General features: G+C 59.2%; 2 protein-coding genes across 2 annotated transcripts; one reads left to right on the forward strand and one right to left on the reverse strand.

Annotated features, from left to right (window-relative positions):
• The first annotated feature begins 3179 nt into the window (after nt 1-3179).
• On the forward strand, nt 3180-8523 carry GPR35 (G protein-coupled receptor 35). Its single transcript, XM_060193405.1, has 2 exons — nt 3180-3453; nt 6442-8523. The coding sequence occupies exon 2, from the start codon at nt 6450-6452 to the stop codon at nt 7353-7355; it is 906 nt and encodes a 301-aa protein (XP_060049388.1). The 5' UTR covers nt 3180-3453; nt 6442-6449; the 3' UTR covers nt 7356-8523.
• An 8747-nt stretch (nt 8524-17270) lies between these two features.
• Nucleotides 17271-18961, reverse strand: LOC132539241 (G-protein coupled receptor 35-like). The gene has a single exon (XM_060193406.1). It carries the CDS (start codon nt 18959-18961, stop codon nt 18041-18043), a length of 921 nt encoding a protein of 306 aa, XP_060049389.1. The 3' UTR covers nt 17271-18040.
• Nucleotides 18962-27820: the final 8859 nt, after the last annotated feature.

Below are 27820 nucleotides of genomic sequence, written 5' to 3' on the forward strand. Positions count from 1 at the left end.
TGTACCCGGCCCTCCTTTCCCAGGCTGAGCCCTCAGCTCTGTGCCTGGCCGAGCCCCCTGCCAGCCTCCCCCCTCCCTCCCCATTGTCACACAGTGCTGGGCATATGTCAGGGACCAGGTACCCATCAGGACCGCATCCTGTTGCAGGAGGGTGCTGTCTGCATGGTCATCCCCTCATGGGGGGACAGGATTCCCAGGACAGCTCTGCCCAGAGTGCCCGCCTGGCCCTGCTTGGGGCCCACAGGGTGGTAATACCAGCAGGAACATAGACATCAGAGGACCCCAAGCCCTGAGGTTCTGGTGAGGGGCATTGTCCTCACAGTGGTCCTCTACACTCATCAGGCAGCCCCTTTCTGTGCCCCTGGCTGAGGGGGGGCATGAAGGGACTGGCCAGCCAGGCTGTGGAGGGGGCTCCGACACCCCAGGAAGGGGTGGGGTGTTGGAGCCGGGGGTGAAGGTGAGAGCGGGGCTTGGGGTGTCAGGGCAGCTCCCTGAAGGGCCAGGCGTGGTATGGGCGCGCAAGGGCAGCGTGGGGCATGCTGGGGCAGCGTGGGGCGTGCAGGGGCAGCGTGGGGTGTGCAGGGGCAGCGTGGGGCGTGCAGGGGCAGTGTGGGGCATGCAGGGGCAGCGTGGGGCGTTCAGGGGCAGCATGGGGCGTTCAGGGGCAGCGTGGGGCACACGGGCAACGTGGGGCATTCAGGGGCAGCGTGGGGTGTTCAGGGGCAGTGTGGGGTGTTCAGGGGCAGTGTGGGGCATACAGGGGCAGTGTGGGGCATGCAGGGGCAGCGTGGGGCGTTCAGGGGCAGCATGGGGCGTTCAGGGGCAGCGTGGGGCACACGGGCAACGTGGGGCATTCAGGGGCAGTGTGGGGTGCGCAGGGGCAGCGTGGGTGTTCAGGGGCAGCATGGGGCGTTCAGGGGCAGCGTGGGGCACACGGGCAACGTGGGGCATTCAGGGGCAGCATGGGGTGTTCAGGGACAGTGTGGGGTGCACAGGGGCAGCGTGGGGGCATTCAGGGGCAGCATGGGGCGTTCAGGGGCAGCGTGGGGCATGCAGGGGCAGTGTGGGGCACACAGGGGCAGCGTGGGGCACGCAGGGGCAGCGTGGGGCATTCAGGGGCAGCGTGGGGCACACAGGGGCAGCGTGGGGCGCGCAGGGGCAGCGTGGGGTGTGCTGGGGCAGGGCTGAGTGTCCTGCAGCAGAGCAGCTTTGATCCTGTCCACAGTGAACACAGGGGCGGGGCCGGGGGGGGGGTGGACAGCCTCAGCAAGGGCCCCATCCTGCCCTAAGTGGCTGATCTGTGCCGTGGGCAGCCTGCCCCGGCCTCGTGAGATTCCCAGGAGCCAGCACCCCTGTAGCATCCCCGCAGCACCCTGCAGCTCCCAGTTCTGGGCTCCCACTAGGCCACTGCCCCAGACCAACCCATCCACAGGGGCCCTGCACCCCCACCCCCACCCCGCTCCCATGCCACAGGAGGGTGGTCAGGTCTCTCTGCCCACCTGTGTCCTGGCTCTGGGCTGGCATGCTGGGGGGCATAGAAGCCTGTCTCTGTGCTGTGGCTCAGTGAGCAGGACTGCGGGCTGGGTGTGAGGGAGTTGGCGTTCTACGTCCCTGTGCCTCAGGGCCTGGGGAGGTGCCAGTGATCTAGGGCTGGGGGGCTGTAGGGGTCAGGGAAGTAGGGGGTCAGGGGGCTGGGCATCAAGGGACTGGGGGCTCAGGCAGGCTGGGGGGACAGTGGGCAGGGAACTGGGGGTAGTGAGGCAGGCTTCTGGGGGTGGGGGCAGGGTGGCTAGGGCTTCAGGGACTGGGGAGTCGGGGCTGGGTAGCAGGGAGGCAGGGGGCTGGGGTGGCTACGCTGAGGGTTCCGGGGGCCAGAGAGACATGAGATTGGGGATCAGGGAACTGGGTAGTTAGGGGACGGGGCTCAGGGTTGGGGGCTTGGGGTTTGGGGCTCAAGGGGGTTGGGAGGCTCAGGGGGCTGAGGGCTGAGGGGCTGAGGGGGCTGGGGGTTCCAGGGGCTGGGAGCTCAGGGTACTAGGGGTTCAGGGGCCTGGAGGCTTGGGGTTAGGGGCTTGGGGGTTGGGAGGCTCGGGGGGCTGAGGGCTCGGGGCTGGTGTTCTCAGGGCCTGGGGGTTTGGGGTTAGGGGCTCAGGGCAGTGGGTGGCTCAGGAGGCTGAGGGCTCATGGAGCTGGGGGCTGAGGGGGCTGGGGGCTGAGGGGGTCTGTAGCTGAGGGGTCTGTAGCTGAGGGGGCTGGGGGCTGAGGGGGCTGGTGCTGAGGGGGCTGTAGCTGAAGGGCCTGGGGCTGAGGGGGCTGGGGGCTGAGGGGGCTGGGGGCTGAGGGGTCTGTAGCTGAGGGTGCTGGGGGCTGAGAGGGCTGGGGGCTGAGAGGGCTGGTGGCTGAGGGGGCTGGGGGCTGAGGGGGCTGGGGGCTGAGGGGGCTGGGGGCTGAGGGGTCTGTAGCTGAGGGTGCTGGGGGCTGAGAGGGCTGGGGGCTGAGAGGGCTGGTGGCTGAGGGGGCTGGGGGCTGAGGGGGCTGGGGGCTGAGGGGGCTGGGGGCTGAGGGGTCTGTAGCTGAGGGGGCTGGGGGCTGAGGGGGCTGGGGGCTGAGAGGGCTGGGGGCTGAGAGGGCCGGGGGCTGGGGGCTGAGGGGGCTGGGGGCTGAGGGGGCTGGGGGCTGAGGGGTCTGTAGCTGAGGGGGCTGGGGGCTGAGGGGGCTGGGGGCTGAGAGGGCTGGGGGCTGAGAGGTCTGGGGGCTGGGGGCTGAGGGGGCTGGGGGCTGAGGGGGCTGGGGGCAGAGGGGTCTGTAGCTGAGGGGGCTGGGGGCTAAGGGGGCTGGGGGCTGAGAGGGCTGGGGGCTGAGGGGGCTGGGGGATGAGGGGGCTGGGGGCTGAGGGGGCTGGTGGCTGAGGGGGCTGGGGGCTGAGGGGGCTGGGGGCTGAGGGGGCTGGGGGCTGAGGGGGCTGGGGAGTTTGAGTTCTCATGTTCCTGAACTTCGGTTTATTGAGTGGTGAAGCAGGCAGCAGTGCAATGTGACAGCCCTGCTTCTGGGGGCCAGGGGTGGGCTCACCGCCCCTCAGCAGGCCCCCTCACACCCTGCCTTCCTGCACACTCGGCTGGGGGCTCTGGCTCGGCACCCCCCATGTTCGGTGTGAGGAGAGCTGCTTGTGACAGCTGTGGGTTTGGCTTCCTGCCGCCTGACGGGGGCAGGGGAGGGGCTCACGTCATCTGGCCCCACGCGTGAGGAGCCCGCCGCACCCCTCTCCCTGTGTCAGGAGGAAGTGTTCCCAGCTGATGTGCGTTCTCCCGCAGCGTGGGGACACTTGGAGCTCCTCCTCTCAGGGTGCTGGCCAGGCTCGCCCTTAATACGAGCTGCCCTCACCCCCTGTGCCCCAACTGGAGGTCCCTGGCCAGGGAGGCCACCCTCTGCTCCCCATCCCCGGGACCATTCCAGGTGGGTCAGACTGTGGGGAGGCTCGGCCAGGGCTTGGGGTACCTGTCTGGCAGCGGGGAGCCCCTGCAGACTCGAGCCAGGGTGTGGCACCCTGCCCAGAGGGGGGATGGACCCCGGCAGGAAGGTAGCATCTGGGGACCCTTGCCCTGTCACATGACTGAGGTGCCAGGGGGAGTGGGCCTGCTGGGAGCTACGTCCTTGGGTTCCTGGGCACCCCCAGAGTCCTCAGCATCCTGGAGCCTTCTCTCCTGCCACAGAGCTCAGGGGACAGGGCTGGACTGGGCTCAGTGGAGCACAGGGTCTGAGGGGGCCTCTCTACGGGTATGAGTCCTCTCTGTGAGGTGCAGGGTGTGCGGGAGCTCTGTGGGTACAGGTTCTAGGGGCACAGGGTCTTGGGGGTCTCTGTGAGGAGGTGCAGGGTCTGGGAGGGCCTCCTCTTAGGGCCCCAGGAGTCAGCAACGGGCCAGATGCAGGAAGGGAGGCTCCCTGGAGGAGGAGGAGGGCCAGGACAGCCACTAGAAGTGTCAGCACCTCCCTTTGGGGGAGCAGTCTGGGGAGCACTAGTAGGGAGGTTCCCCAGGGAGAGAAGAAGCCCCGGCTGGTAGTGGGGAGCTGCCCAGGGTGTGGGGGCGGGCCATGCAGCCCTGGCCCTGGAGGCGGCCTTCACAGGAAGAAACTGGATTTTTTGAGGTGAGGGTTAGTCCTGGTCCCACTGCCCTCGCCTCTCCGCTGCCCAGCCTGTGTGTGAGGCTGAGTGGTGGGACTGGGGCAGGCCGGCTGCTTCCCAGATGAGCTTTCTATGAAAAGGGAACAGAAAGTATCTCTCACTTGGCCACAGACCTCCAGTTCCTGGGATGCCCTGGGGCCCCTCAGGGTCAGGGCTGGGCAGGAGGCACTGGCTGAAGGCGGGTCTACTCTGCTCACTTCCCTGCCCTGCGGGGCCAAGCCGTGAGTCACTGTGGAGCCAGGGGGCTTCCTGGGCTGGGGCTCCTGGAATCCAGCCCATGCCCACAGAGGGACTCAGACACCTGCCCCCCACCCCCACGAATCCACTGGCAGACAACTGCCAGCCTGGTGTGAGAAAGACTGAACCAATCATCCCCCACCCCTGCCCCACCCTCCCGTCATCCAGGCAGCCTCTCCCCAGCTTCCCTGCCCAGACCCAGTGCCAGGTCACTTCCTCCATGCCTTGCCCTCCTGCCCCACCACCAGCCCCGGGTTTGGGTGATGGTGGTGGGTTTGGAGCCCATGTGCTGCTCACCACACCCAGACTTCCCTCTGCTGCCTGCATAATGGACCGGGCAAGGGGATGCAGGGGATGGCCAGAGCCTGGGAGGGCCTGGCATGCTGTGAAGACAGGCTGGGGGGCCACCTATGGGCCACCCTCCCAGCGAGTGCCTGGCTTGGCAACAGGCTGGGCGACCTCAGAGGTACCCAGGTCCCTCCAGACTCCTCCACATCCTAGTTCAGATGGGGGCACCTCTGCCTGCTGCCACTGGACCCAGGGGGTAGGGACAGACAGACCACTAGCCCTGTCCACCCTGCCTCCAGAAACCCCCCTCCCAATATGGGGTGGGGCTCAGGGAAACAGGCAGCTGGGCGGAAGTGGGCCAGGGTCTGGGAGGGGGTGATGCGGGGCCCTGCTGCATGATGGGGGTTTGAGCACCCCCCCCCCATGTTTAGCTGGAGTTACCCCACCACCAGGCATCAGGACCTGGGCATTCAGAGGCCAGCCCGGACAGTTCCCAGGATAGCTCAGGCCCAGCCCTTCTGCAGCCAGGGGTGGGGGTGCCCTGCAGGCAATTATGTGTGTGTGTGGGGGGGGGTGGGGGACTTGAAGGGCCACAGGGACAGGCTCTGGGATGGTGTCCAGATGTGGCATCTCGGTGAGAGCCTTGGGGGTAAGTGGTGAGTGTTGGAGGGGAGCTGGGGACTCACTGTGGGTCCTAGACTCGGGTCCATGAGCCTGGCTGGAGGTGGGGGGTCTTCACCGTCCCCCTCCACGGGGGTACGGCAGGGCCCTGGTGAGAGGAGGACTTGGAGCAGCTCCTGGGTGCCAGGTGGGCAGGGCTGCTCTCGAAGCCTCTGGCGGCTCCCGACTCCCTGAAGACCAAGTCTGGCCCCAGGGCCGAGGCAGAAGGCAGCCTTGTCTGCCCGTCTCTGGGTTCTGGAGGCTTCTCCTCTCCTGCCTGTGGCTGGGGGGTGGGGGTGGGGGCCTGGCTCTGGGTCCTGGGGTGTCAGAGCCCAGCCCCAGTCTAGTGGGCAGTGCCCAGGAGCTTATCCAGGGGAGGAGGGGCTGGCATGGACAGGGGAAGGCCACCCAGGGCCACCCAGGGTGGGTGCTCAGGGCTGGACTTGGGACAGAGAAAAACTTGGGCCTGACCTTTGGGCCTCAAGTCACCCAGGTGACCTCATCCAGGGGTGGAGGCTGGGTCCCTTGGCCTCGGCACCCAACGTCCAGTGGACAGTGTCCAGCGGGAAGCAGGTTTGGCTTAGAGGACTTGGAGTGAAGTCTCTGATGTCCTTAGGGTGGGAAGTGGGCTTGGAAAGTAGAGGGGGGTGGGCTTCCTTCCTGCTCCCTCTTCCTCTCTGCCTCTTCTCCACTCACACTTTCCTCACACCAGGCCCCATCCCAGGGCCCCCCATTCTCACCCCTGCCCCCCGGCATCCAGGACCCACCATCCTCATATCTGCCCCCCACCCTGGGCCCCCCATTCACACACCTGCCCCCCAGCATCCCAGGACCCCCATCCTCACACAAATCCCCCTATCCCAGGGCCCCCCATTCTCACCCCTGCCCCCCGGCATCCAGGACCCACCATCCTCATATCTGCCCCCCACCCTGGGCCCCCCATTCACACACCTGCCCCCCAGCATCCCAGGACCCCCACCCTCACACAAGTATCCCCCACCCCAGGACCCCCATCATCACATCTGCCCCCAGCATCCTGGGGACACCCCACCCTCATACCTGCCCCTCTCCCGTAGGTGCGGCCATGAACAGCAGCAATAGCAGCTGCCCGGCATGCTGGGCGTCCAGCCCTCCAGTGATTGTGCCCTACCTGGGCTGCCTGCTGGCGCTGGGGCTGCCCCTCAATGGGGCGGCGCTGTGGGTGCTGTGCCGGCGCCTGCGGGTGTGGACGGAGACCCGCGTGTACATGGCCAACCTGGCGCTGGCCGACCTGTGTCTGCTGTGCACGCTGCCCTTCTTCCTGCACTCCCTGCAGGAGCTGGGGGACACGGCCTTCTGCCGGCTGTCCCAGGGCGTCTACCTGGCCAACCGGTACATGAGCATCGGACTGACGGCGGCCATCGCCCTGGACCGCTACGTGGCCGTGCGCCACCCCCTGCGCGCCCGCGGGCTGCGCTCGCCCCGCCAGGCCCTGGCCGTGTGCCTGGGGCTCTGGGCGCTGGTGGCCGGCTCCCTGCTGGCCCGCGGGCTCCTGGCCTCTCACCGCGGTGGCTTCTGCTTCTCCAGCGGCGCCCCAGGGCCCTCGCCCACCGTGGCCTTCTCCCTGGTCGGCTTCTACCCGCCCCTGGCCGTGCTGGCCTTCTGCTCCCTGGGCGTGGTGGCAGGCCTGGTGCGCCGGCCTCCCGGGGACCCCGCGCAGGCCCGGGCCAGCTGCCGCGCGGCCCGCATGGTGCTGGCGCACCTGGCCGTCTTCCTCGTCTGCTTCCTGCCCCTGCACGCCGTGCTCACCGCCTGCCTGGCCCTGGGCACGCTGCCCTGCGGCATCCGCTGCGCCCTGGCCGCCACCGCCAAGCTCTCGGACGCCAACTGCTGCCTGGACGCCGTGTCCTACTACTACATGGCCAGCGACTTCCGCCAGGCGGCCAGGCCCACGCCGCACCGCCCCAGCCCCCAGCCCACCCGGGACACGCTGAGCGTGACCGTGGCCTAGAGCCTAGAGCCTAGAGCCTAGAGCCCGGCCGGCCGGGGCTGTGGGGGGCTGGCTCCCGCGGGGGCGCCCACCTGGATGAGGAGGTACTGGCCACGTGGACCCTGGGACAGACAGACAGGCCTGCGGCAGGGTGGACGCCCCTGACCAACATGGAACTGGACGCCCCTGGCCACGTGGGACTCAGGGTAACTACAAGCCCTGAGGCAGGATGGACGCCCCTGACCTCATGGAACTGGGGGCCACTCACTGACCAACAGAGAGCCTGGGGAGCCTTACAAGGCCGGAGGCGGCACGGCTGCCCTGACCACATGGCGCCCTGGGACCTGACAGGCCTGAGGCAGGATGGACGCTGAGGACTGACATGGAGCTGGACCCCAGACCATGGGCCCGGGGGGCTCACTCTCCAGAGCTCTGTGTGGGCAGGACCACCAAGGTGGGGACGTGGCCACTGCAGAGCTGCGACAGGAGGGGGCAGGCAAGGCTGAACCTGGGGGCCCCATGGGTGGACAGCTGGTCTCTGGCTCACAGGGGCCCCAGAAGGGCACCTGCTGGCTCTGGGGGCGCTCTGGCCGCTGACCCCCTCCAATAAATCTGTCCTCCGAGGAGGCCGCAGGGCGTGTGCTTCTCTCCTGCTCAGAAACCGGGTGGGGGGCTGTGAGGGCCACGGGGTCCCCTCCAGGGCCCCTCACTCCATCTGCTCCCCATGCCCCCCAGACACCCGTCCAGGAAGGGTCTGTTCAGGTCACCGGTGGGTCCCTCCTGCCCCAGGGGGCACTCACTGTGAGGGCAGAAGGGGACACTCTAGCTGCGGAGGTGGCCTCCTATGAGGGGGCAGCCTGGCCTGGTGGGGTCAGTGGGGACAGGTGACGTGACAGTCTGAGGCAGGGCTAGACACCCTGACCACAGAGCCAGGACCCCAGGCTGGCTGACTGGAGGCACCCAGAGATCTCTGTGTCAGGAGAGAGAGAGGGCAGGGCTGTGTGTCTGGGAGAGGCCAGGACACAAGGCAGGGCAAGAGGTCAGAGGCCTGAGCAGGGCCCACCCAGCACCCCATGGTGGACGTGGGACCCTGGGGTGTTGCCTCTCCTCCCCCAGCCCAGGACAAATTGAAGCTTCAGCCTGAGATGAGCTGGTGGGAGTTCCTGGTGGGGGCACCCATCTTCTGCTCACAGTGAAGGTGAGGGTGGGGTGAAGGTAAGGTTGTCCTGCCTGTGTCTGTAGAATAAAGAGTTGCTGGGTGGGCCGGGTGGTGGTGCACCTGGTTGAGCACACACGTTACGGGGCTCAAGGACCCAGGGTTGAGTCCCCGGTCCCCACCTGCAGGGGCAAAGCTTCACAAGTGGTGAAGCAGGGCTGCAGGTGTCTCTCTGTCTGTCTCCCTGGTTATCACCGCCTTCCCTCTCAATTTCTGGCTGTGTCTATCCAATAAATAAAGATTTAAAAGAAAAAAAAGTTGCCGGGCTCTAGCTGACCCAGTTAAGTGCAGGTCGTACTAAGTCAAGGACCCATGCCAGGAGCAGGCTTCTAGTGCCCACTTCCCACCCGCAGGGGGCCGCCTCATGAGCCGTGAAGCAGGTCTGCAGGTGTCTGTCGCTCCCCCCTTCCCTTTGTCTCTCAGTTTCTTCCTTCGCTATCCAAAAAAAGGAAAAAATGGTGGCCAGGAGCTGTTTGGGGATACCCTGGAGGCCAAGAGGCGTGGTGGAAGGGAGGGAGGGAGGGAGGGAGAGAGAGAGTGATGGGGAGAGAGATAATAAAGGCACAGATAGTCTTGAGGATGGAGAAAGGCCTGTGAAGTCACCACAGGTCCTGGGAAGGCCTAACAGACTCTGTGGCTTTCCCCATCTTTCCCCAGCTGGGCCGTGAACATGGCTGGCTCCCCACGGCAGAAGGAGTCAGACTCTGGCCGGAACCTTGGCAGGGGCAGAGAGCTGGGGGAGAGGCGGGAGGGACCGCCACCGGGACCTGAAGCCTGAGGCTGCCTGACCACCTGCCCAAGTCCAAAGTCAGGGCCCACACTTTCCAGACTGGGGTGGGGTGGGGGAGGGGGCAGAAGCCTGGCTGCAGCACAGGGAAGTAAAAAAAAAAAAAAAAAAACCAGACAGGAAGCTTATCTTGAGCAGACGACCCAGCGGAGCAGGCTGGGTGGTGGCACACCCGGTCAAGTGCAGTTACCATGTGCAAGGATCTGGGTTCGAGCCAGCACTCCCCTCCTGCAGGAGGGGAGCTTCAAGAGCAGCAGAGCAGGTGTGTCTCTCTCCCTCCCTACTACCTGCCCTCTCCCCTCTCAATCTCTCTCTCTTCTAGCAAATGAAAGAAAGAAAGGGGGGATGTTTACCAGGAGCCGTGATTTCAGAAATAACCTCAGCAGTAGTTATATAAATAAAAAAATAAAAGGAAGAAAAACGCGACACCCAGTGCAAGAAAATATCCCCAGACCCTCAATTAGAAAATATTTGGGGATGGAAGGAAAAATAAGATTCTGAAAGCTGGGTGTCGGAGCGCAGGGGGTAAGCTCAGGTGGCGCGAAGCGCAGGGACCGGCATAAGGATCCTGGTTCAAGCCCCCGGCTCCCCACCTGCAGGGGAGTCGCTGCACAGGCGGTGAAGCAGGTCTGCAGGTGTCTGTCTTTCTCTCCCCCTCTCTGTCTTCCCCTCCTCTCTCCATTTCTCTCTGTCCTATCCAACAATGATGACATCAATAACAACAACAATAAAAAAACAAGGGCAACAAAAGGGAAAATAAATAAATATAAAAAAAAAAAATAAAATAAAATATGGGAGTCGGGCGGTAGCGCAGTGGCTTAAGCGCAGGTGGCGCAAAGCTCAAGGACCAGCATAAGGATCCCGGTTCAAGCCCCCGGCTCCCCACCTGCAGGGGAGTCGCTTCACAGGCGGTGAAGCAGGTCTGCAGGTGTCTGTCTTTCTCTCCCCCTCTCTGTCTTCCCCTCCTCTCTCCATTTCTCTCAGTCCTATCCAACAACGACGACATCAAAAACAACTACAACAATAAAACAACTAGGGCAACAAAAGGGAAATAAATAAATATAAAAAATAAAAAATAATATATATATATATATATATTCTGAAAGCTTTAAGTTTCTGTGAACAACTTTCCCAGGGAGTGACACAGCCAAGGCAGCGGAGTGTGGAGTCGTGCTGACAGAGGCCGAGAGCAAGAGAACTGGGTCACCTACACAGTGGGACTGGCCACTAAATGAGGGGTAGGGGCGGGGAGTGCCACACCTGGCTCGCTGCCTGCCACACAAAGCACAAGGACCCGTGCGGGGATCTGGGTTCGAGCCCCCGGATCCCCTCCTGCAGGGGAGACACCTCTCAAGCAGTGAAGCAGGTCTGCAGGTGTCTCTCTGTCTCTCTCCCTCTCTGTCTCCCTTCCTCTCTCTATTTCTCTCTGTCCTAGCCAACAAAAATGACAGCAATAACAATAATAATCACAACAACAATGATTAACAACAAGGGCAATGAAAGAGAAAAAATGGCCTCCAGGAGCAGTGGATAAACAAATAAAGCAAAATCAGGAAAAGAATTGTCTGCTGGGGCTGAGTTGTTTCTCCCTTCCTGCTTTTTTTTTTTTAAAGATTATTTTTCTTTTTTTTTTATAAATAAATTTTTAAAATATTTTATTTTATTTATTTATTCCCTTTTGTTGCCCTTGTTGTTTTATTGTTGTAGTTATTATTGTTGTCGTTGTTGGATAGGACAGAAATGGAGAGAGGAGGGGAAGACAGAGAGGGGGAGAGAAAGACAGACACCTGCAGACCTGCTTCACCGCCTGTGAAGCGACTCCCCTGCAGGTGGGGAGCCGGGGTTCGAACCGGGATCCTTATGCTGGTCCTTGTGCTTTGCGCCACCTGCGCTTAACCTGCTGCGCTACAGCCCGACTCCCTATTTTTCTTTTTTTAATTTACTTATTCATAAGAAAGATAGGAGGAGAGAAAGAACCAGTCATCACTCTGGTACATGTGCTGCCAGGGATCAAACTCAGGACCTCATGCTTGAGAGTCTAGTGCCTTAGCCACCGCGCCACCTCCCAGACCATGTTCCTTCCTGCTTTTGACATGTAGGAAGCCGCAGTGGCGGTCAGTGTGAGGCTGGAGCTGTGATGCAGAGCAGGGAGCCCAGTGGGAACTTGGGGGATATGGTTGGCTGTGTTTCTGGGGCTCGCCGGAACCCTGAGCACCAGAGCTTCAGCCTTGCCTGACGTCACCTGTCACCTGCCACCTGCCGGTCCCATTCCAGATGTCACCTCCCCCAGTGCCCAGAAGTCACCTCCCCCAGTGGCCCTACTGCCTGGAATCCAGATCCAAGTCTCCCAAGCTTTCTCCCACCCCCACCTCCTACTGGGCTGGGCTCCCTCGAAGCTACTTCCCTGCCTCCTCTTCCAGTGGCTGCACATCTCCAGTCTCCGCCCGTCTTCTCTGAACGAGCGTGTGTGAGCATGTCTCATGGAGCACCTGTGGGTGAGGAGATAGCTCAGTTCTAGAGGGCTGGGCAGCCATGAGGCCCTGGGGTAGATGCCCTGGATCCAAAACTGGAAATTGCTTGGGCCTCTAGAGAGAGGTTGTAAAAATAAATAGGGGCCCGGGCAGTAGTGCAGCGGGTTAAGCACACAGAGTGCAAAGCACAAGGACCCATGCAAGGATCCCAGTTCCAGCCTCAGGCTCCCTACCTGCAGGGGGGTTGCTTCACAGGCGGTGAAGCAGGTCTGCAGGTGTCTGTCTTTCTCTCCTCCTCTGTCTTCCCCTCCTCTCTCCATTTCTCTCTGCTTATCCAACGACAGCAATGACAACAATAATAACAACAACAATAAACAACAAGGGCAACAAAGGGGAAAAAATATCCTCCAGGAGCAGTGGATTTGTAGAGCAGGCACCGAGCCCCAATGATAACCCAGGAGGCAAAAATAAATCAATAAAATAAATAAGTAAATAAATAAGGGCCAGGTGGTGTGGCACACCTGGTTGAGCACTCACATCACAATGCACAAAGATCTGGGTTCAAACCCCCAGCTCCCCACCTGCAGGGGAGTCACTTCACAGGCGGTGAAGCAGGTCTGCAGGTGTCTGTCTTTCTCTCCCCTCTCTGTCTTCCCCTCCTCTCTCCATTTCTCTCTGTCCTATATAACAATAATGATGTCAATAACTACAACAATAATAACTACAACAACAATAAAAAAAAAACAAGGGCAACAACAGGGAAAATAAATAAATATTAAAAAGTTTTTAAAAAAATCAACCCTAGCCAGGGCCCCCCTCTGCCCGGACCCCCTACTAATTCATATTTCATATATATCTATAAATAAAATCTTTTTATATATTACTAGTGAGAGACAGAGAAATTGAGAGGGGCTGGGGGAGATAGAGAGGGAGAGAGACCTGCAGCCCTGCTTCACCACTCGTAAAGCTTCCCCCTGCAGGTGGGGACCAGGGACTTGAACTTGGGTTCTGTCCACTGTAGTGTGAGCGCTCAACCAGGTGCACCACCACCTGCCCCCCCCATTCCCCTGTGATCTCGTGTCCTACTCAGGACCCTGTTGTTGACAATCACTCCTCATACTCAGAGCTTTCTGAGCCCCCGGCCCCCCACCCGTGTGTGCCAAGACCTTCCCTGTGACCTCTGTGAGGACCAGGCCACGAGCCTCGGGCACAAGCAGGGGGGCCGTGGTCAGTGTGGGCCAGTCCTCTGCCTGGCGTCCAGGACCCTGACAGCCATGTGCGCATACATGCACACACTCCACGCAGGCACTGGCAGCTGGGTCACCCCTCCAGGAGACCTTCTCTCTATACCCCCACCCTGCACCTCACCTCACCACCCCTCCCCACTCACCTCCCCACCTCCGTTCACACCTCCTCTCACTGTAGGGTGAGGGCCACAGGAAACTCCCTCCTCAGCTTCCCAGCAGGCGGCTCAGGGCGGGTGGGGTGAGGTGGGGGACACCCACTGTCTCTGAGCTCTGTGGCAGTCCTGTAGACCCCACACTCTGTCCCTGGGTCCCTTGGTGTGGTCAGTGTGGGTGACTCTGAGCCCTCCTGTGAGGCTAGGGTCCCCTGAGGGCTGTGTGCTGTGCTGCCCCGAGCCCCAGTGGCCTCTCAGAGGCAAGAGGAGGGCCATCTCTCCCCATCCTGCCTGCTCTCAGCACACGCCTCCCACAGAGAGGGTGTCCTGGCTCTCAGAGCCCCCCCAGAACCCACCCCTCCTGGTAGGCCACCAGCTGCCCTGTGCTGCCCTGGCCCCCACTGCAGTCCCTGCCAGCCCCCAGTGACCCCAGCCTCAGATGATGTTTCCTGCTAGCCAGAAGCCCTGAATTATGGGGGTGAGGAAAGGCGGGGTGCCTGGGGCTCTGAGTGCACTGGGGGCAGGACTTGGGGGGCTACCAGGTAGAATATTCATGTGTTGGGGTAGGGGAGAGGATGGGGATCCCAGGTTGTAGGGGACAGGGGAGAGGATGGGGGATCCCAGGATGTAGAGGACAGGGGAGAGGATGGGGGATCCCAGGATATAGGGGACAGGGGTGAGGATGGGGGATCCCAGGATGTAGGGGACAGGGGTGAGGATGGGGATCCCAGGATGTAGGGGACAGGGGTGAGGATGGGGATCCCAGGATATAGGGGACAGTGGAGAGGATGGGGGATCCCAGGATGTAGGGGACAGGGGTGAGGATGGGGATCCCAGGATATAGGGGACAGGGGTGAGGATGGGGATCCCAGGATGTAAGGGACAGGGGAGAGGATGGGGGATCCTAGGATATAGGGGACAGGGGTGAGGATGGGGGATCCCAGGATATAGGGGACAGGGGAGAGGATGGGGGATCCTAGCATATAGGGGACAGGGGTGAGGATGGGGGATCCCAGGATGTCGTGAACCGGGGAGAGGATGGAGGATCCTAGGATATAGGGGACTGGGGTGAGGATGGGGATCCCAGGATGTAGGGGACAGGGGTGAGGATGGGGGATCCCAGGATGTAGGTCACAGGGGTAAAGATGGGGTGTCGTATGCTTTACATTGGCTTGTTCTAGCCCTCCCCCTCCAAGAGAATTGGATGAGTCCTGTTAATTTCGCGGGCCTGTTTGGCCCCGCCCCAAGGGACCCTGGGAGAGGGTTCCGGAGTCCGAGAGTTCCTGAGTTCCCCAGTGACAGAGTTCCTGAGTTCCGGAGTTCGAGAGTGCGAGAGTGCGAGAGTTTCTGAGTTCGAGAGTAAGGGAGAGGGTTCCTGAGTTCCAGAGTAAGAGAGAGTGCTTGCGCCGCCGCAAAGAGACAGCAGAGTTCTGTTTGGTGATTAGTTTGTCTTAGTTTGTGAATCGTTGTTCCTGAATAAAGAAATACAGCTGCCCTGCCCAGCCGTTGTCTCCGCGTCTCTGTTACCCGCCGTGAAGCAAGCCCGGCCAGAGCCTCTGAAAATTTTAACAACAAATGGCGCCCACGTGGACCTGACCTGCGCATCTCTCAGATAAGTAAAGACAATTTGGCTACCTATGTACTATGGCCTTCTCTTCTGCTTGTGAAGAGATCTCCAAAGGCCTCTGCTCTTTCTTCACGAGACTGTTTTGCTGTTTCTGGAACATTTATCTCTGGACCACTCTGTGGTTTCCACTCGCTCTGGCGAACTCACAACAGCCAGCGGGAAGAGCCAGCGGGCGGGAGGCAAGGCGCGGAGCTGCTGTTTCCACCTGGTCAAACAGCCAGCCAGCCGGCTGCGCCCAGACAACCCCGCGCACCGCGCCAGCAACCCCGCAGCCCCGCAGCCCGCAGGAGGCCTACGCCACCATGCAAGAGCCCGATGCCAGCACGCTAGAGCCCGATGCCAACATGCTGGAGCCCGATGCCAACATGCTGGAGCCTGAGGCCAACATGCTGGAGCCTGAGGCCAGCCCACAGGAGCCGGCTCTCCACCGCGTGGTGCAGGGCACTGGACGCTTGATCCCTCCACGCTGCTCGGCCACTGCAAACAGGGCAGCAGACATGGCAGGGCCATGGGGCAGGGCCGCGGCGTTCTATCATGGCCGCCACCCCTGGGCACCTAGGCTCACGCCTTCTACAAAGATGGCCTGCCTGCCCTCTTTCTATGAATTCTGGAACCATCCCGGGCCTCCCGGACCCCCGGGCTCCCTGCCAAAACTGGGCACACGAGATCTCCAGCCGCCGGTCCGGTCTGAAGGCAGACAAGCTGGAGTATGCAGAGATTTGTGCAGAGATCGCAACCTGCAATTCCTAGAAGTGGAGCTGCTCGGAAATGGAGCTGCCATTTCCATGGGTTCACCATCCGGAGGTGGTGGGAAGCCACCTCCGGATGGTGAACCCCCCCCCAATAACTAAGACAATATAGATTTAAATTCGTGTTTAAAATGACATGTCTTCGTAACAAAGGTTTCTCTCCTCGTGTATTAATGACTATGTTTATGTGTATGTTTAAAGTTTGGTAAACAGTAGCTTTAAGGCTAAAATTCTTACTAGTCAAAGATAAATGAAAAAGGTTTTCAACGTAATTCTCATAAAGATAAAAATTAACTTACATTTAAAGTCTGAGGTAAAAATTAGTTAACAATCAATATATTTCAACTAAGTTGGTCTAAACAAAAGGTTAAATAGACTTGTTGATATGTAAAACACTACCTTCTCTATTAGAAATGGTAGATCGCACAATGGCTATGCTAATTATTCTCATGCCTGAGGTTTCCTCTCCGGCCCACACCTAGGGTGTGTCTCCATCTTGAATGGGTGTAACAAAAGGTTAAAAGACGTTGTTGATATGTAAAAGTCTCAAATTCCTTCTCTATTAGAAATGTTAGATCGTGCAGTAGATATGCTAATAACAAGTTTTGTTTCATAGTAAGTAAGTTGCAGCCAGCTGCCTGTGGGACCCTAGGCCGTTCTCCGCCCCCATGCAAATGCCCGTCGAGGCAAGTAGCCCCCCAGAGGCAAGAAATGTTTTTTTTTTCAGATATGGCCCCCTCAGGCCTTCCCTTGGCAACATGCTGGTTTTGGTTATATATGTTTCTGTTCACCCCACACCCTTGATACTATAGTCATTTAGTTAAAAAGAAAAGGGGGAATTGTCGTATGCTTTACATTGGCTTGTTCTAGCCCTCCCCCGCCAAGAGAATTGGATGAGTCCTGTTAATTTCGCGGGCCTGTTTGGCCCCGCCCCAAGGGACCCTGGGAGAGGGTTCCTGAGTTCCCCAGTGACAGAGTTCCTGAGTTCCGGAGTTCGAGAGTGCGAGAGTGCGAGAGTTTCTGAGTTCGAGAGTAAGGGAGAGGGTTCCTGAGTTCCAGAGTAAGAGAGAGTGCTTGCGCCTCCGCAAAGAGACAGCAGAGTTCTGTTTGGTGATTAGTTTGTCTTAGTTTGTGAATCGTTGTTCCTGAATAAAGAAATACAGCTGCCCTGCCCAGCCGTTGTCTCCGCGTCTCTGTTACCCGCCGTGAAGCAAGCCCGGCCAGAGCCTCTGAAAATTTTAACAACAATGGGGGATCCCAGGTTGTAGGGGACAGGGGAGAGGATGGGGATCCCATGATGTAGGGGACAGGGGTGACGATGGGGATCCCAGGTTGTAGGGGACAGGGGTGAGGATGGGGATCCCTGGATGTAGGGGACGGGTGAGGATGGGGGATCCCAGGATGTAGGGGACAGGGGTGAGGATGGGGGATCCCATGATGTAAGGGACAGGGGTGAGGATGGGGATCCCAGGATGTAGGGGACAGGGTTGAAGATGGGGGATCCCTTGATGTAGGGGACAGGGGTGAGGATGGGGATCCCATGATGTAGGGGACAGGGGTGAGGATGGGGATCCCAGGATGTAGGGGACAGGGGTGAGGATGGGGGATCCCAGGATGTACTGGAGAGGATGGGGACCTCACTCCCGCAGCTAGAGTGTCCCCCTCTGCCCTCACAGTGAGTGCCCCCTGGGGCAGGAGGGACCCACCGGTGATCTGAACAGACCCTTCCTGGACGGGTGTCTGGGGGGCATGGGGAGCAGATGGAGTGAGGGGGCCCCCTGGAGGGGACCCCGTGGCCCTCACAGGCCCCCACCCGGTTTCTGAGCAGGAGAGAAGCACACGCCCTGCGGCCTTCTCGGAGGACAGATTTATTGGAGGGGGTCAGGGGCCAGAGCGCCCCCAGAGCCAGCAGGTGCCCTCCTGGGGCCCCTGTGAGCCAGAGACCAGCTGTCCACCCATGGGGCCCCCAGGCTCAGCCTTGCCTGCCCCCTCCTGTCGCAGCTCTGCAGTGGCCACGTCCCCACCTTGGTGGTCCTGCCCACACAGAGCTCTGGAGAGTGAGCCCCCCGGGCCCATGGTCTGGGGTCCAGCTCCATGTCAGTCCTCAGCGTCCATCCTGCCTCAGGCCTGTCAGGTCCCAGGGCGCCATGTGGTCAGGGCAGCCGTGCCGCCTCCGGCCTTGTAAGGCTCCCCAGGCTCTCTGTTGGTCAGTGAGTGGCCCCCAGTTCCATGAGGTCAGGGGCGTCCATCCTGCCTCAGGGCTTGTAGTTACCCTGAGTCCCACGTGGCCAGGGGCGTCCAGTTCCATGTTGGTCAGGGGCGTCCACCCTGCCGCAGGCCTGTCTGTCTGTCCCAGGGTCCACGTGGCCAGTACCTCCTCATCCAGGTGGGCGCCCCCGCGGGAGCCAGCCCCCCACAGCCCCGGCCGGCCGGGCTCTAGGCTCTAGGCTCTAGGCTCTAGGCCACGGTCACGCTCAGCGTGTCCCGGGTGGGCTGGGGGCTGGGGCGGTGCGGCGTGGGCCTGGCCGCCTGGCGGAAGTCGCTGGCCATGTAGTAGTAGGACACGGCGTCCAGGCAGCAGTTGGCGTCCGAGAGCTTGGCGGTGGCGGCCAGGGCGCAGCGGATGCCGCAGGGCAGCGTGCCCAGGGCCAGGCAGGCGGTGAGCACGGCGTGCAGGGGCAGGAAGCAGACGAGGAAGACGGCCAGGTGCGCCAGCACCATGCGGGCCGCGCGGCAGCTGGCCCGGGCCTGCGCGGGGTCCCCCGGAGGCCGGCGCACCAGGCCTGCCACCACGCCCAGGGAGCAGAAGGCCAGCACGGCCAGGGGCGGGTAGAAGCCGACCAGGGAGAAGGCCACGGTGGGCGAGGGCCCTGGGGCGCCGCTGGAGAAGCAGAAGCCACCGCGGTGAGAGGCCAGGAGCCCGCGGGCCAGCAGGGAGCCGGCCACCAGCGCCCAGAGCCCCAGGCACACGGCCAGGGCCTGGCGGGGCGAGCGCAGCCCGCGGGCGCGCAGGGGGTGGCGCACGGCCACGTAGCGGTCCAGGGCGATGGCCGCCGTCAGTCCGATGCTCATGTACCGGTTGGCCAGGTAGACGCCCTGGGACAGCCGGCAGAAGGCCGTGTCCCCCAGCTCCTGCAGGGAGCGCAGGAAGAAGGGCAGCGTGCACAGCAGACACAGGTCGGCCAGCGCCAGGTTGGCCATGTACACGCGGGTCTCCGTCCACACCCGCAGGCGCCGGCACAGCACCCACAGCGCCGCCCCGTTGAGGGGCAGCCCCAGCGCCAGCAGGCAGCCCAGGTAGGTGGCTCGCAGGTGCAGCGTGGCCTCCTCGCCCAGGAACCAGCAGGGACTCTGGGAGCTGCTGTCATTGCAGTACATGGATCCCGCCTGCAGGGGACAGCGCAGTCAGCTTCGGAGAGAAGAGGGAAGAATTGAGTCTTCATTAAAAAACATAAAAGGGCGGGGTAGATAGCATAATGGTCATGCCAAAGCTCTTACGCCTGAGGCTCTGAAGTCCCAGGTTCAATCCCCTGCACTACCATGAGCTGGAGTTGAGCAGTGCTCTGGTTAAAGACAGAGAGAGAAAGAGAGACAAAGAGAGAGACAGAGAGAGACAGACACACACACAGAGAGAAGAAATACAGGAAGCGAAGAGCCAGTGCGTCCAAAGTAATTCAGCAAAGTGTGGAAGGCAGCTGTGTCAGGTTTTACTAATAGGTAGAGTAGAAGAAAGATTACGAAATATCTTAAAAATTTCTTTCTTAATTCAATTAATTAAAGACTGTGGGGGAAGGGGGGTAGATGGCATAATGATTATGGAAAGAAAGTCCTAGTTTAAATCTCCTGAACCACCATTAGCCAGAGCTGAGTAGTGGTAAAAAAATTATATATATATATATATTTTTTTTAATTTAATTTGTTATTTTTAAATATGCTTTTAAAATATTATTTATTTATTTATTTTGAATAGAGACAGAAAGAAATTGAGAAGGAAGAGGGAGATAAATAGACAGAAAAAGAGAGATACAGCATTGTTTCATTGCTCATGAAACTTCTCCCTTGCAGGTGAGGACGAGTGGCTTGAACTTGGGTCCTTTGTAATGTGTGTACTCAACCAGTTACGTCACCACTTGATCTAAGTTTATTTTTTTAAATAAAGTTTATTTATTTATTAAAAAAAAGACAGAGGGAGTCAGGCGGTGGCGCAGCGGGTTAAGCACACATGGCGCAAAGCACAAGGACCAGCATAAGGATCCCGGTTCGAACCCCGGCTCCCCACCTGCAGGGGAGTCGCTTCCCAGGCGGTGAAGCAGGTCTGCAGGTGTCTGTCTTTCTCTCCTCCTCTCTGCCTTCCCCTCCTCTCTCCATTTCTCTCTGTCCTATCCAACAACAACAACAACAATAATAACTACAACAATAAAACAACCAGGGCAACAAAAGGGAATAAATAAATTAAATAAATATAAAAAAAGAGAGAACAGAAAAGGGAGGTGGGGGCTTGGCGGTCGCACAGCAGATTAAGTGCCCCTGACGGGAAGCACAAAGATCCCGGCTGAGCCCCCGGCTCCCCACTTGGGGAGGGGGCGTCACTTCACAGGCAGTGAAGCAGGTCTGAAGGTGTCTGTCTTCCCCTCTTCTTTCCATTTCTCTCTGTCCTATTTAACAACAGCAGCAATAGTAACAACAACAACAATGGGAAAACATGGTCTCCCGGACCCAGGTTCAAGCCCCCAGTCCCCACCTGCAGGGGATAGCTTTGTAAGTGATGAAGCAGGGCTGCTATTGTCTTGTTTTCTATTTCCCCTTCCCATTTTAGTTTCCATCTCTAGGCAATAAATAAATACAAAAAAAAAAAAAAGAGAGAAAGAAAGAAAGAATAAAAAAATGGAGGCTAGCCAGTGTCACACCCAGTTAAGTGCACATGATACAATGTGTGAGGACCCAGTGCCAGCCCTCACTCTCCACCTACAGGGCGTGCTTCACAAGTGATGAAGCAGGTCTGCATCTCTCTCTCTCTCTTCCTCTCCCAGAATTTCTTTTTGTCCTATTAAATAAAGAGAGAAAGACTAGCAAGATACCACTTCAACCCTACGAGAATGTCACAATCAGAAAGGACAGTAGCAACAATGCTGGAGGCGTCATAGGGGTAAAGGAACCCCCTGCACTGCTGGTGGGAATGTCAGTGGTCCAGCCCCTGTGCAGAACAGTCTGGAGAACTGTCAGGAGGCCAGAAGTGGACCTGCCCTGTGACCCTGCAATTCCTCTCCTGGGAACAGAGCCTAAGGAACCCAACACACCCATCCAGAAAGATCTGTGTCACCTGTGTTCACAGCAGCACGATTTGTAACAGCCAAAACCTGGGAGCAACCCAGGTGTCCAACAACAGATGAGTGGCTGAGTAGTTTGTGGTCCAGATACACGACGGAATAGTACTCACCTGTGAAGAATGATGAAGTCACCTTCTCTCTTCTTGGATGGAGCTTGAAGGAATCCTGTGAAGTGAGATCAGCCAGAAAGAGAAGGATGGAGATGGGATGCTCTCACTCGTGAGCAGAAGTGCAGAAATGAGAACAGAAGGGGAAACAGCAAGCAGGACGTGGACTGGGTTTGGTGTCTTGCACCAAAGTGAAGGACTGGGGGGAGGGGGTTCAGGTCCTGGTGCTGATGGTGGAGGAGGACCTGGGCTGGGGGAGAGAGTGTTGTGCAGAAAACGGAGAAATTTTATTTCATATATATATATATATATATCTATATATATATATATATATATATAATTTATTTATTCCCTTTTGTTGCCCTTGTTTTGATCATTGATCATTGGTTATTATTATTGTTGTTATTGTTGCCGAATAGGACAGAGAGAAATGGAGAGAGGAGGGGAAGACAGAGAGGGGAAGAGAAAGACAGACACCTGCAGACCTGCTTCACCGCCTGGGAAGCGACTCCCCTGCAGGTGGGGAGCCGGGGTTCGAACCGGGATCCTGATGCCGGTCCCTGCGCTTTGCACCACCTGCGCTTAGCCCGCTGCACTACAGCCCGACTCCCCTGAAATTTTATTTCTTTATATATTTTTTTTACCAGAGCACTGCTCAGCTCTGGCCTATGTTGGTGTGGGGGATGGAACCTGGGCCACAGGAGCCTCAGACATGAGTGTCTCTTTGCAGAACCATTATGCTAGCTGCCCCTGCCCTAGAAATTTGACACTTGTACCAATAACTGCGCCATTACAGTAGAAATAATGGTAATGAAATGAAATAACTGGCACATGTGGGGGGGCTGCCAGATAGCTCATCTGGGGTGCACCTGCCTTGCCCTGTGCCTACTCAGCTTCAAGTCTCTGCACCCCACCTGGGTGTCTCTGGCTCCTGGGGAACCTTCTGGACTGTGGCGGCCCCCAGCCCCATCAGCGGGCAGCTGTGACAGGAAACCAGAACGAAGAGCCACAGGGGGAGCACCTGGTAGAGAGCACATGTTCCCATGTGCAGTGACCTGGGTTCCAGCCCACAGCCACACCTGCAAAGCAGAAGCTTCGTGAGTGGTGAGGCCGAGCTGAGGTGTCACGCTCTCTCTCTTCCTATCTTGCTCTTCCCTCTCAGCATCGGTCTCTATCCAATAAATAAATAAAACAAAAACCAAAATACAGAAAGACAAGGGAAAGATCATCTACCAGCAGTAGCCACAAGGAGGCTTGGGAAGACGGCTTCCCTGTCTGAACCGCCGTGCCCCCTCCTGCAGCCACCAGGCTCAGACACTGCCGGCTCCCGCTGAGTGACTGGGACCCAGGGCCGCCTGCTGGCTGCTGGGTGGGCCTGCGGGATGCCCCCCGGGGTTGTGGGGCCTCAGGGCAGTGAGGTTGCTTCCTGCTGATGGTGGGGCTTGCGGTCCGGACTGCCTCCTCTTTCTCTCCTTCCTCTGCTCTCCTTCCTCCTCCTTCCCCTCCTCCTTAGATGGGTTCAGCCTGGTTCTAAGCACCCTGCCATCTGCAGGTCCATCTTGCACTCTTACTTTCTTTTTTTTTTTTTAATTTAAATTTTTATTTTACCAGTGCCCTGCTCAGCTCTGGCTGATGGTAGTGGTAGTGGAAATCGAACATGAGGCCTTGGAACCTCAGGCATGAGAATCTCTGCACAATCATTAAGCTCTCTCCTCCACCCGGGTTCACCTTTCAGCCGCTCAATTTAGTTCTCAACTTTGAGCTTTTCTGGAGGGATAAATGGTCCCACAGGCAGGGATATAGGGCAAAGGACTTGCATGTCTGGGCCTCCCAGGTTCAGGCCTGCCACCCAGGTGGGATGCAGAGACTTGAAGCTGAGTAGGCACAGGGCAAGGCAGGTGCACCCCAGATGAGCTATCTGGCAGCCCCCCCACATGTGCCAGTTATTTCATTTCGTTACCATTATTTCTACTGTAATGGCACAGTTATTGGTACAAGTGTCAAATTTCTAGGGCAGGGGCAGTTAGCATAATGGTTCTGCAAAGAGACACTCATGTCTGAGGCTCCTGTGGCCCAGGTTCCATCCCCCACACCAACATAGGCCAGAGCTGAGCAGTGCTCTGGTAAAAAAAATATATAAAGAAATAAAATTTCAGGGGAGTTGGGCTGTAGTGCAGCGGGCTAAGCGCAGGTGGTGCAAAGCACAAGGACCGGCATCAGGATCCCGGTTCGAACCCCGGCTCCCCACCTGCAGGGGAGTCGCTTCACAGGCAGTGAAGCAGGTCTGCAGGTGTCTGTCTTTCTCTCCCCCTCTCTGTCTTCCCCTCCTCTCTCCATTTCTCTCTGTCCTATCCAACAACGACAACAACAATAATAACTACAACAATAAAACAACAAGGTCAACAAAAGGGAATAAATAAATAAATAAAAAAATATATATATATAAGAAATAAAATTTCTCCGTTTTCTGCACAACACTCTCTCCCCCAGCCCAGGTCCTCCTCCACCATCAGCACCAGGACCTGAACCCCCTCCCCCCAGTCCTTCACTTTGGTGCAAGACACCAAACCCAGTCCACGTCCTGCTTGCTGTCTCCCCTTCTGTTCTCATTTCTGCACTTCTGCTCACGAGTGAGAGCATCCCATCTCCATCTTTCTCTTTCTGGCTGATCTCACTTCACAGGATTCCTTCAAGCTCCATCCAAGAAGAGAGAAGGTGACTTCATCATTCTTCACAGGTGAGTAGTATTCCATTGTGTATCTGGACCACAAACTACTCAGCCACTCATCTGTTGCTGGACACCTGGGTTGCTCCCAGGTTTTGGCTGTTACAAATCGTGCTGCTGTGAACACAGGTGACACAGATCTTTCTGGATGGGTGTGTTGGGTTCCTTAGGCTCTGTTTCCAGGAGAGGAATTGCAGGGTCACAGGGCAGGTCCACTTCTGGCCTTCTGACAGTTCTCCAGACTGTTCTGCACAGGGGCTGGACCACTGATATTCCCACCAGCAGTGCAGGGGGTTCCTTTACCCCTATGACGCCTCCAGCATTGTTGCTACTGTCCTTTCTCATGTGTGACATTCTCGTAGGGTTGAAGTGGTATCTTGCTAGTCTATCTATCTATCTTTCTTTATTTTATTTGATAGGTGTCTGCGTGTTTCTCTCTGTCTCTCTCAACATCATTTCATTTTTAAAAAGTTTTTATTTATTATTGGATAGAGACAGAGAAAAATTGAGAGAGGAGGGGGAGATAGTGAGAGAGACAGAGAGACACATGCAGCCCTGCTTCACCACTCGGGAAGCTTTCCCCCTGTAGGTAGGGACTGGGGCTTGAACCTGGGTCCCTGTGCACTGCAGTGTATGTGCTTAACCAGGTGTACCACCACCTGGCCCCTCCACACTATTTCATGTGAAATAAATGTTCAAAGTGTTGTGAATGAAGACGCCTGCTGTGCTAAGACACTGAGCACAACCTCTTGCCCGTCCTTCTAAGCCACAGCCAGCATGGAAGACCAGCCTTCTAGAGCCTCTGGGCACCGGGCACCGGGCTCCCAGCCCCCACTCCCAAGTCCCTTGGCCCTCTTGCTGTGCACCTGTGTGTGGTCAGCACACCTGCTCACCCGCTTTTGGACAAGGACTGAAGCAGGTGCTTCCTGCTCCCATCTGTCACTGGTCACCACCCACAGGGACCTGAGCCCTCCCAGAAGCAGAGGTGGGGCACACCTGCTGAAGGGAGCCCGTCTCACTGCAGAGAAAGCCCATAGGCTGTGCCCCCTTCTGCTGAGTACCCCTCCGCTCTGCCCACCACCTGCGGCCCAGCCTCCAGCTCTGTCCCGTGATAAAATCAAGAATGCCAGCTTCTGGGATGGGGGGGAGCACACAGGGCAGGTATGTGGCCAGCCAGCAGGGAGAGGAGACCCAGCTGCAGGAGGGGCTCCCACCTGGGGCGTAAGGATCCCGCTTCAAGCCCCCGGCTCCCCACCTGAGGGAAGTCGCTTTACAGGCGGTGAAGCAGGTCTGTAGGTGTCTATCTCTGTCTTCCCCTCCTCTCTCCATTTCTCTCTGTCCTATCCAATAACTATAACAATAAAACAACAAGGGCAACAAAAAGGAATAAATATTTTTTTAAAAAAGAGTGTTCCTGGACCCTGCAGGCCACTCCCTGCTCCTCGCTGGACATGCAGGAGCCAGCCCAGAGCTGGGACCCGTCCCCAGAGCCCTAGCCCCACTCCCTGAGAGGCACCTCACCCAGCCCATGCTCACTCTCAGACCTGGGGGTGGCACCCACCTGCTCTCAGGTGGGGCAGGGGCTGTGCGGAAGCAGCCTGGGCCCAGCACGCCCACACTTGCACAGAAGGGAACTGTGTTCCCCCCAGTCCTGCCACCCAAACAGGCAGTCTGCCCTGAGCCACAGGGCTGCACTCCCCAGAAGCTCTAGAACTCTGGGCTCCTCCCCCCAACCTCCTGCACAGGGCACAGTGCACCCAGTGTGCCTGGCATCCATCCAGTGGTCACAGCACCAGTTGTGGGGGGGGGGCTAGCCAGCCCTCGATCCCCCTGATACAGCCCCAGCTCAGCTCCTCAGGGAGAGGTGTGTGTCCCCTTTGGGTCCTGGAGATGCTCCCGTCTCGGTTGACACCCAGAGGACCCAGAGAGTCCATCTCCCAACCCCCCCCCCCCTCCACCAGCTAGCCAGGCTCATGGACCCCAGGGTCTGTGGGACCCATTCTGAGTCCCCCCATACCCTTGCTGCAGCCCACCTACCCATATTCCTGCATCACCCCCCCAGACCCTCCAATAAAACCCACCACACCCAGGCACATATCAGACCCTGCCAAGAAACCCCCCAAATCAGGAATATGGTCCAGACATATACCTCAAACCACAACAGAACACCCTCCTCTACACACCCCGAGGCCTTTCACCAGCAGCCTCCCCAGACCTCCTCCCCACTCCCCCAGCAGACCCTCACCCAGACCCCAACTCAGTGTCTCTGCACCCTCACCCCCCAGCCCAGGACTCTGACTCTGTAGAAGGAACCCGTGTGGCCCCGTGAATCACCTGCCCCTGGCTCTGCCCCCCCATAAGAAGGGGACAACTGCACCCCACACTCTGGGTCCCTCTTCACGGCTGCAGGGGGGCCTCTGCCTGGGTACCCCGAGATGTCACTGCAGGCTGGCCTTGGTGTGGCCCTGGACTTGGGGGACAGGTCAGAGGCTGGGTGACAAAGTTCTGGTGGTGGGGACACTCTGAGGGACACCTGTCTTGCTGGTGGCCTCTTCTCTGTCCTTGGGGGGGATCACCTCCGAATCTTGGAGAGCCCAGCCTCCCTGTCTATGCAGTGCCCTGGCTCCCAGAGGCTGCCCGCGGCCCTCACATACCCAGCACAGGTCTCAGGGCAGGTTCCCCAGCCGGTTGGTGCAGAGTGTGTGAGACTGTCAGTCTGTCACCATTAACAGCCTGGCCAGCCAGGGCCTCATCTGGGGGGTCGTTTCCTGCTGTGGCTGGTGGGGGGCTGGTGGGGTGGCTCTCAGATACCACTTCCTCCTCTGCTGGGCGGCTTAGACCTGCACAAACCTGCTGCCCTTGGAAATTGTGGGGGACTTGGGGCAGAAAGTGGGCCGGAAGCCCAAGGTGGGATGTTCAAGGGCCTCAGAGCTACGCCCCCCAGAGAGCTCCGAAGCCCCCCACTCGGGTGAGTGGTGGCTCCAGGCACAGAGCCCCCTGCCAGAGACACGTGCTGATGCCCAGGCCCGCCGAGAAACCCACAGGCAAGCAGCACCAGCAAGGTACGCTGCCCACTGCTCCTGCCTGGCAGCCCAGTTTCCCTCTGAGCACTGCCCCGTGCAAGGGGAGTGGGGCATGGTGGCAGGGTGGGCAGGGCTGTGGTCTATCTGTCCCCCTTACCCATAGGGTCCCATGTCAGTGGACAGAGAGGTCTGGGGGGGCATGGGCACCTCTGTCACCAAGGCTGGGTCCTTGCTGGAGAGCAGCCTGGGGCAGGAACACCTTCGGGGGTGTAGGCGCCCCCCCCCAGCCCATCGACACCACACACATGACACCCACCCCCCCACCAGCACTGAAGAGGGCCGTCCGCCCACACGCACATCAGCCTGGAGGGGAGGACACGTGGCCTCAGGACAAAGCCACAGCCTGGCCTGACTTCCTCCCTCCCAGGAGCCTCTTTCTGTGGCCTCCCAGTCTAGAATCTTCTCCACCCATCCAGCCTCCCACCCAGGGCCTCCTCATTGCTCACGGTTGGGTGGGGTGGGGGCGGGCGGGGCTGTTCCCTGCCTTCTAGAAGACGCCCCCGACTTCAGGTCTCTCCAGGATGAGCCCGGAGGGGCTGGGAGGCCTCCCCCCACCCAGACACAGAGGTGCAGCAGGGTGGGAGGAGGGAGAGGCAGCATGAGAGCCTGTCAGCCGAGCTGTGTCCCCCCGCCCCCCAGGAGGTCCAGAGCGTTGCCTCCCACCTGCAGACACGGGAGTGTGTCTGCCTTCCAGGGACCAGAGACGGACAGGCAGACGGCACCACTCAGGGTGCAGGGTGGAGGGGCCAGCTGGGAGTGCCCAGCCCCAGCCTGGGGCAGGAGTCAGCCACCCCCCATGAGGGGCCTGGGCTCAGGGCAGAGTTGGGGGAGGGATCCTGCAGGCCTGGGGACTCTAGGGCCCCCGTGTCCAGGGGGCAGCCCACCCAACCCCCTGGCCCTGTCCACTGTGGGAGCAGCAGAGGGAGGCCATCACTGTCACCCAGACCCAGAGCTGGTGGGGCCAGAGGGGAGGGCATGGAGGAGGCAGGCTTCCT

The sequence above is a fragment of the Erinaceus europaeus genome, chromosome 7, assembly GCF_950295315.1.
Source record: "Erinaceus europaeus chromosome 7, mEriEur2.1, whole genome shotgun sequence".
Lineage (NCBI taxonomy): Eukaryota > Metazoa > Chordata > Mammalia > Eulipotyphla > Erinaceidae > Erinaceus > Erinaceus europaeus.

Coding starts and splice junctions, on each gene's coding strand:
- GPR35 (XM_060193405.1), top strand. CDS start 6,450: ATGAACAGCAGCAATAGCAGCTGCCCGGCATGCTGGGCGTCCAGCCCT.
- LOC132539241 (XM_060193406.1), bottom strand. CDS start 18,961: ATGTACTGCAATGACAGCAGCTCCCAGAGTCCCTGCTGGTTCCTGGGC.